This window comes from Tasmannia lanceolata, unplaced genomic scaffold, assembly GCF_043159265.1.
Source record: "Tasmannia lanceolata isolate RefF3 unplaced genomic scaffold, GAP_Taslan_0.1 ptg000007l, whole genome shotgun sequence".
In the NCBI taxonomy this organism is placed as follows: Eukaryota; Viridiplantae; Streptophyta; class Magnoliopsida; order Canellales; family Winteraceae; genus Tasmannia; species Tasmannia lanceolata.
This window is the reverse complement of record NW_027518684.1, coordinates 10,193,591-10,202,760: the sequence shown is the minus strand read 5'-3', so window position 1 is coordinate 10,202,760 and position 9,170 is coordinate 10,193,591. Positions and strand designations below refer to the sequence as shown.

Below are 9,170 nucleotides of genomic sequence, written 5' to 3'. Positions count from 1 at the left end.
TTCCATAGTTATATGGTTCGGTTCCGGTTCTAAAAACCTGGAACCGATGGAAATTCGGTTCGGTTCTGGGTTTGGGATCCCGGAACCGAGAACCGAACCGAGAACCGACCCACCTTAAAACCCTTAGATTAATCAGCACTTCCCAAAAAATAAAGTGAATGGACTGATTCCACTCACTCGATTTTATAAAATGTTTGGCAAACAAGCCATAATATTTTAATGGCAGGAAAGAAGATGTGGGAAGGGAAAGTGACTGCATGCTTTTCTTTTTAATATTAACTTTGTATAACGCCCCCACAAAGTCATATTCATCATCTCATTAGAGACTTTTGTGCTCTGCTTTTCCCAACAATGATAGGCTGGAAACATAAAGTTATTCTATCTCAAGAAAAAAATAACCAAACATTCAAACAAAGGAGGAAACTGTTGTGAATAAATTCCGTTGATTTGGTGAAGGTCGGGTAAACCCAGAACCGAACCGAACCGAACCGATTATATATGGTTCTGGTTCGGTTCGGTTCCAAACATATATGGTTCTGGTTCGGTTCCAATTTCAGGGAACCGATTATATATGGTTCGGTTCTGGGTATACCCCAAAACCGAACCGAACCGAACCATGTCCACCCCTAATAGCTGACAAACCTCCGGTCTTGGAGGCATCGAACGATTATCTGCCCAATTTAAATCCAGTCCATTCATTTCTAATCCAACGGTCTTCATTTGATTCTAGTGTTTACTTGAATCCCAAGAGACAACCTTGCGAAGTACTACTTCAGCTTTCGCTCTCTGCAACAAGAAATACGTGAAACTCCATAACTGCCGAAATTAAAAATAAAAAAAAAGAAAAGAAAGATACACAAAAACGAAAATCTTGAAAGGAGAAAAAAAAAAAAAAAAAAAGTTTCTCCAATATTTCGATGTTTTGCAGAGGCCTTTATAATGTTGTTTTTGCAGGTATTTTCCCTCTCTATCAATGAGATTCGTGCCTTTATCATTCTCTCTCGGTACTTTTGATTTTGCGCGGGAGATGAAAGGAGTTACAGATCTGTAAATGGCAGATTTTCAGGTCTTTTTTCCCGATCATGAAACGTTATTTAGAAGCCGATTCGGCTAGGGTTCGAAAGATCTACGTATCGGAAGAGAAGAAGATCGGATCTAGGGTTAGGTCCGTTAGGGTTAAAGCTTTTCCTTTCGGGGAAGTGCCTATGCCGTCTGTGGAAACGAGACGATCTACTAGGGTTTTCGTGCCGAAATCAGTTTTGAAGTCTTCTGATTCTGATGCAGGTAGGGTTTTCGTGCCGAAATCGGTTTTGAAGTCTTCTGATTCTGATGCAGTTAGGGTTTTGAGGTCAGGGAAGAGACAGATCTCATCGGAGTCCGTCATAAAGAAGAAGGAAGGAGAGGAAGATGAATGGCTGAGATTGATTGGGAATCCTCGCAGAGATGCGACTGATTTGGCCGGTAAGGAGTGTGATCCGGCCGGAATTGATGCCGGTGGAGCACCGGAGTCCGGCAATCCGGCTGGAATTTCCGGCTATCTGGCCGGAATTTTCGATAGGGATAGGATGTGTGGAATTGTGTATAATAGAAAGAGGAGGAGATTGCCGGAAGCTAGGGTTTTGATTGATCGAATGTATGGAATTTCATTTGTTCGGAAACAGCGAAGGAAGAAACTGATATTGGCACCTAGAAACGGAATCTTGGAAGGAGACACAGTTCATGAACTGAATAAAGGATGTGAATTTGCTGACACATTCGCAAATTTGCCCAATTTTGTTCGTGGGCGGGCATTGCTCGTTGCTTTTGTAGAGTATTCTCATGTGAGTTCGTATCGTTTTGTTTTGTTTCTGGCATTGGTTTTGGGATGGATGAGAAGGTCTAGGCTGAGATTGTCTGAATTGGCCATTTTTTTGTCATTGGAATCGATTGCCAGAATTTTCTCCATACATGGGGTTCATTTCTTAGCTGTTCCTACTTCAGAAAATGTGAGTTTTTCTTCCTATCTATTTGTTGGTTTTGGATTAAAAGAACAGATTATGGGTCCAAAACTGATTATTGGACACAAATTTATGTTTAATTTTGAGTCCAATAATCAGTTTTGGACTCCCAATTAATCCTTGAAATCTAAAACAAACAGGGGCCTAAGGCTGTTTATGTTGGTAATCACAATATCTGATTTGTTTTTTATTTTTTACTTACAATGTTAAAATTTTCTGTGATCAGCATCTTTCTTGCAGCACTTCTTACAGTGGTGCTTTTCCTGCTGCTGGAATTTGCACAATTTTTGGGGCCCGGCGTTTTGTTCCATTGGTTTCGTTGAATTTCGCTGTTGCTCCTTTGTATTTTATGAGCTTGCTTTCGGGTTTATTTCTTGGTTCTCTGTATCTTCCATGCGTACTTGTAAGATATTTGGAAGGGCCATTTGAAAATGCTTCCAAATATATTGGTTGCATAGAGCGTGATTCTTGCATCCCAACAGAGATGGGTATTTCTAGAAGCAAGATTGTGGGTTCCGGAAGTCCTGCTATGAAGAGGAGTGCAGTGGATTCCACTGTTGAATCAACTAAATTAGCTGCCCAAAATGTAGCAGTACGACACAGTGTGAAGTTAGAAAAACATCAAACTAGGAGGAATTCTATGAGGTCTTCTAGGGTTACTAAAAAACCATTGACAACAGTAAAGAACGGTGGGTTACGTTCCGAGCTCGATGTTATCATGAAGCTTCACTCAGCTGATAAAGCTTCACAAGTAGAAAATGGATTAGCGGTGTCTACGTGTGAAAAATCTCTTGACGTGTGTGGTGGTGGTTTCTTTGGAATTAGGGATAATAATGCTGTATTCTCTTCTCCGAGGACGAGTCACAGGAAGAGGAAGTTTGCTAGGAATAGTTCTGCCGAGAAGGTAAAGGAATTGGATTCGGCCTCAATAGATCTAAAGCAGAACATAGACTCACTACATTGCAGTGTGAATATTTTGGTTGTTGAATCTGATAGATGTCGGAGGGAATGTGGAGCAGAGGTTATGTTGGAATGCTCAGATTCTAAGGAATGGCTGCTTGTGGTGAAGGCACGAGGGTTAACAAGGTACCTACACAAGGCACAAGAAATGAAACCTAGCACATCCAATCACTACACACATGCCATGATGTGGTCATGTGAAAGTGGTTGGAAGCTAGAGTTCTGTGATCGAAAAGATTGGTCTGTATTCAAGGAGCTTCATAGGGAATGTTGTGAGAGGAATATGCAGGGTGCTACTGTTAGGATAATCCCAGTGCCCGGAGTTCGTGAGGTATTTGGTTATGGGGATGGCGAAGCAGTTCCTTTTGTGCGGCCTGAAGTGTATATCACCACATCAGATGATGAAGTTAGAAGGGCTCTAGTGAGCGAGAACACCAACTATGATATGGATTCTGTAGATGAGGAGTGGCTGGACCAGTTGAATTGCAATTTTCTTGATAGCGATGGCAGTGCAGGTCATATTTCAGAGGACAACTTTGAGAAGATTATATATGTGTTTGAGAAGGCTGCTTATATTCATCCCGATAATGTTTCTGACGAGAATAGGGCTATTAGTCTCTGTCTAGACTTAGGGAGGAGAGACATGGTGGCAGCTGTCTATGAGTACTGGTTAAGAAAGAGAAAGCAAAAAAATTCTGGGCTGGTTAGGGTTTTCCAGGTAAAAATGCGTTGCTGTTTATCTCTTCTTTTATCTAATACCATGTTGTATTTGTATTGATCTATTATTATACCATGTTGCATTTGTAGTCTAATGTGTCCTTGTGGAATGTGTCCTTCCGCTATTGGGCGATCTGCATAAGTTTATTCTACCTTTGTCTTTGAAGATATAAATATCAGAATAATATTTGTGGTTAACTTGTACTATTGGTAATCAGGATCGGTATTACTTTTGAATTTTTTTTTCAAGAAAGTATGTCACTGTTGTGTTGGCTTAGCGTGAATCTCTTTATTATTGCAGTTAAGAGTTATGACTGCATATGGAAGTTCTTGAATGAGATGGTCCCAAGTGCCTGATGTTATGCAAGTGTTTCGTGTTTTTCCCAGATCATTTAGGGGGCTGTTTTGATACGCGGATTTTAGAATCCGGAATTTCTTCAAAATTGTAGATGAGAGACAAGAGAAGCAGCGGACCAGCCATCGTTTTCTGATTTCTCGCCCCTCTTTCCGTCAGCAAGAGAGTAGCAGATCATCCCATGTTTCCAGGTTTTAGAAATCTCAGGATGCGGGAGAGATTTCTGTAACCTGGATTTCTTACTTAAAATCCAAGAAACGCTGTCTGGACAGCAGACAGCAGCTTGATCATGAACCCTCTTTTACACTGTTTTCAAACTAAAACCTGGATTCTAAAATCCGCATATCCAAACAGCATATCTTGAACATTGTATTTTTACGCATCACCTCTGTTCCTAGCATTTCTGCAACACCATAGAATTGTGCTGCATATCTTCCCACATGACCCAGTTCCGCGAGGTAAATTGGCTGTTGATGAAAATTTCGTTCTTGAACTTATAATGCTGAATGGTGGTAAAGAATGGAACGCTCAATCTAGAAGTGTAAAATACAAATGCTACACCATTTTTTTTTTCAAATGACGAAAATACTTATTATGGGGAGTGTGTGCTATGCCATATCGTTGCTTTCCAACAATTCCAAGAAAAAACAAATAATTTCTTTCCACTTGAAGGAATTGAACTAGCAACCATTAACAATGGGAATTGATTGTTAGTCATATACCTTCCCGGCATATGTCTACATATTCCCGGCCTACGTCTTTTCTCTTCTAAATCTACTCTATACCTTGTAGAAATATTTTAGGTGTATCAGTGACAGGTTTTGGAATAACTCTTGTATTATTTGTTATACTGCTGCGGACAAATCTGTTTATTAGCAATTTGTCATTTGTTTCCGCTTTATCAGAATATGTTTTTAATTGTTGCTATGACCCCAATTATTCCACATGTTGACCCAACTTTTTATATGTATCATGTAACTTGAATAATCTCTGTGAACAGGGGCAGCCACCAGAAAGAGCTCAACTATTACAAACGCCGTTTTTACGGAGGAAGAGATCTTTTAAGCGTCGGGCAAGCCAATTTGGAAGAGGCAAGCCAGAATGCTTCTTGCAAGGTTGGTTTTGATCTTTCTTGTTTTCCATTAAAGCAAGATCCACTTCACTTGAATGTGCTGCTATAGATATGGTTTAATATTGATTGCATTTGATGAAGCCATTCTAATATGAGCAATGTTTGCTAAATCCTAACCTGGATGCCTTAATTGATCCAGCTTGGTTCTGAGCTGTTAGTCTTGGCTAAGTCAGTCTGGACTAGTACTTTGTTTTCACTTTTCTTTTGTTGGGGTTTCCAGTAAGCTCCGCGAGTCTACACCTTGGCTATGTAAGTCTAAGGGCTATCAGGACCCTTTTCCGGGAATATGAGCCCTGATAGCCCTTTGAGTAAGTCATTCACTCATCTTTTTTTTCTTTTTTTTTTTCACTTTTCTTCTGTTAGGTTTTTTTATTAGTTTTAAGAAGTCCCCAAGGCCCCATCACGCACGCACAACCAAGGCCCAGTATCATTAATATACAACCTGCAAGAGTAACCTTCAGTGCCTTTTTGTTTCTTTGAATGGTTGCAATTTCATTCATAGAAAAGGGAGAGGACCGTGATGCACCTGGTTCCATTGAAGGTATTTTTCGGTTCAAGTGTAGGGAAACCACGAAAGGGGCCTGCACATATTCACTTCACATGAAATTCCAGTGTGCATTTGCGAGTGAGATAAGAATAGCTCGAGCCGACAATGGTTTCATGGACATGGTTCCTTTCTTGAAATTTGTGAAACCTAAGGGCCTCTCTGGATCCATAGAAGTTATGATCTTATATGATAATGGCTATAAGAGTTTGATATCATAGTTAATAGCTTCGAATGTAGCTTTAATGTCCCATTTCCAAATAAAATTAACTTAAAATGATCTTTTCAAATAAGAACTGATCTTGGTGGTATCCAAAGAGGAGAAGTTATGATCTTATATGATAATGGCTATAAGAGTTTGATATCATAGTTAATAGCTTTGAATGTAGCTTTAATGTCCCATTTCCAAATAAAATTAACTTAAAATGATCTTTTCAAATAAGAATTGATCTTGGTGGTATCCAAAGAGGAGAAGTTATGATCTTATATGATAATGGCTATAAGAGTTTGATATCATAGTTAATAGCTTCGAATGTAGCTTTAACGTCCCATTTCCAAATAAAATGAACTTAAAATGATCTTTTCAAATAATAACTGATCTTGGTGGTATCCCAAAGAGGCTGTAAATGTGCATCCCTCCCCCCCCCCCCCCAACCCAACCCACTCCATGCACCCCTCCAATTATGACAAAACCCACCTCTATTGATCTTTATTCGTTTCTCCCCATCTTTCTTCGGTCCGTAATTGCAGACTTTCTTGCTCTTCGTTTCATGATTTTTTCCCTGTTTTCTCATCCTTTTTCTAGTAATATCCCATGGACCAAAGGTTGGGCCTGCAACTCGATGATTGAGGCTTTGTTTCTCAACCTTGAGGTTGTAGGTTGAATCCGCTTACGTACCAAAAAAAAAATGCCATGGACCAAGTCGGGTTGCTAATTTCTCATCAATTCAGCTAAGTCAAGTACCTCCTCGCTTGGAAACCCACAGTCTGATTTGTCAATATTATTTTTTCACGATTGGTCAGCAATTTAGTGTTATATTAATTTGTATCCAAGTAGTAAGACATGCATGGTCAGAATCAATGTGTGGCAATTCGTACATATGCATTAGAAACATTTTTACCACCACCATCTTATTGTGTTCTTCTGAATAGTTCTCAAATTCAGCAGGAGAAACACTACGTCTAATGTATTTTCTTTGATATCCATGTGCAGCCGCCCTGAAACAGGAGGCCATAAAGAAAGTCCAGGAAGCTGAGCACGCGGCAAACAGGGCTGCAGAGCTTGCTATAGTGAAGCGCAGTAAAGCCCAGATGCTCATGCAAAATGCTGACCTCGCAACCTACAAATCCATCATAGCACTCAAGATCGCCGAGGCAGCCGAAGAGTCTCTCGAGGCTGCTTCCATGGTTCTTGGTGGAGTGCTTGACTATGCGGATTAAGCACACAAGCATTATAAATGCAGATATGGCGAACCATATGCATACAACGTCAAGTGCATTTTGTTATTGGTATAGGATTTTCAGGCAACTTTGGCCGTTGCGGGTCGATTCTGAAGCATCAGGTGCAGGATTCGATTTTCCGGTGGGTTTTGGGCATGGTGGGGGCGATTCTGAAGCATCAGATTCAGGGTTCTAAAACTCTACTTAAAAAAAATAAAAATTCTTTAATCTTGTGTAGATGATGATGTTTGTATATAATGTGTAAAATTATCACGTCAAATTTGTGACACTGAAAATTTGGATTACTTCAGACACGAAGAAAAAAAAAGGAAGAAAAATCAAAAGCCCACAGGCATACATGTATATATAGATCTCTGAGGTACAAATTTTTTGACGGGGCTATAATTATAGAGAACTTATATGATGCCCGACCGTCAGTTTATAAAGGGCGGAGAGAGAAAACCATCTCTCCCTTTATTTTTAATCCAAGAGAAAGCCCTTTTTCTGACTTTTTCTTGGTTCAAAAACCAAGGCAACATGTTTTGTCTCTACCTGCCCTTTACATTCTATAAGGTCGGGCATCCTATAATTTCTCATAATTATGTACTCACAAATATCTCTGAATATGTAGTGATATTTAACAATATTTTGATAAAATGATAATTCTGAATTTTCACCAATGCTCTAAAAAAATAACTTGAGATATATTCGTATTTTATTTTTTACAGTGAAAATATGACAAAAATATCACAATATTATTTGTTGTCTTAATTATGTTCTTGAATTATATATATATATATATATATATATATATATATATATATATGAGTTAAGTGAAGCTATACATACGTGTAGCTAACTTAGCTACACTGACGGCTTAAAATACAGTGGGCCCACATTATTTGGGTGATCCAAACCATTCATCTGATAGGACCTCACATTGATAGGGTGTGCCCAAAAAAATCAGCTCCATTGGATGATCTCAACCCTTCAAACTGTGGAGGAAAAAATGGACAGATTTGTGAAGGTTTTTACACGTCCATTTTTGCCTCCACAAATCGTAGGGTTGGGATGATCCTATGGAGTTGATTTTTTGGGCACACTCTATCTATGTGAGAGCCCATCAAATGAATGGTTTGCATCACCCAAACAATGTGGGGCCCACTGTATTTTAAGCCGTCGGTGTAGCTAAGTTAGCTACACGTATGTGTAGCTACACTTTTTTCTCTCTCTCTCTCTCTCTCTCTCTCTATATATATATATATATATATATATATATATATATATATATATATATATATATATATATATATATGAGAAAACGGTTCCGGCACATATGTGTAGAGAGTTCTCTACACACTAGTTTAAAATACAGTGGGGCCCCACATTGTTTGGGTGATCCAAGCCATCCATTTTAAAGGCCCTCACATAGATAGGGTGTCTACAAAAAATCAGATCCATAGGATCATCCCAACCTTACGATTTGTGGAGGTAAAATGGATGTCTTTAAACCTTCACAAATTAGTACATTTTTTGCCTCCACAATTCGAATGGTTAGGATGATCCTATGGATCTCTCTCTCTCTCTCTCTCTCTCTCTATATATATATATATATATATATATATATATATATATATATATATATATATATATATATATATATATATATGGGAAAGGTGTGCGTACTCGGTCGAGTAGATAAGCTTATCTACTCGGTCGGGTTAAAAATAGTGGGGGCCCACATTTTTGGGGTGATCCAAACCATTCATTTGAAATGCCCTTACCTAGATAGGGTGTCTACAAAAAATCAGCCCCATAGGATCATCCTAACCCATGCAACAGTGGAGGGAAAAATGGGAGAAAATGGACAAACACAGCTTGTCCACAAATCTGCCCATTTTTCCCTCCACTGTTGGATGGGTTAGGATGATCCTATGGCGCTGATTTTTTGTGGACACCCTATTTAGGTAAGGGCCTTTCAAATGAATGGTTTGGATCACCCCAAAAATGTGGGCCCCCACTGTT

At 39.1% G+C, this 9,170-nt stretch overlaps 1 protein-coding gene across 1 annotated transcript; it reads left to right on the top strand.

Annotated features, from left to right (window-relative positions):
• The first annotated feature begins 777 nt into the window (after window positions 1-777).
• Window positions 778-7,510, top strand: LOC143881824 (uncharacterized). The gene is made up of 4 exons (XM_077385117.1): window positions 778-1,985; window positions 2,224-3,675; window positions 5,030-5,144; window positions 6,919-7,510. The coding sequence occupies exons 1-4, from the start codon at window positions 1,083-1,085 to the stop codon at window positions 7,143-7,145; spliced, it is 2,697 nt and encodes an 898-aa protein (XP_077241232.1). The 5' UTR covers window positions 778-1,082; the 3' UTR covers window positions 7,146-7,510.
• The last annotated feature ends 1,660 nt before the right edge of the window (window positions 7,511-9,170 follow it).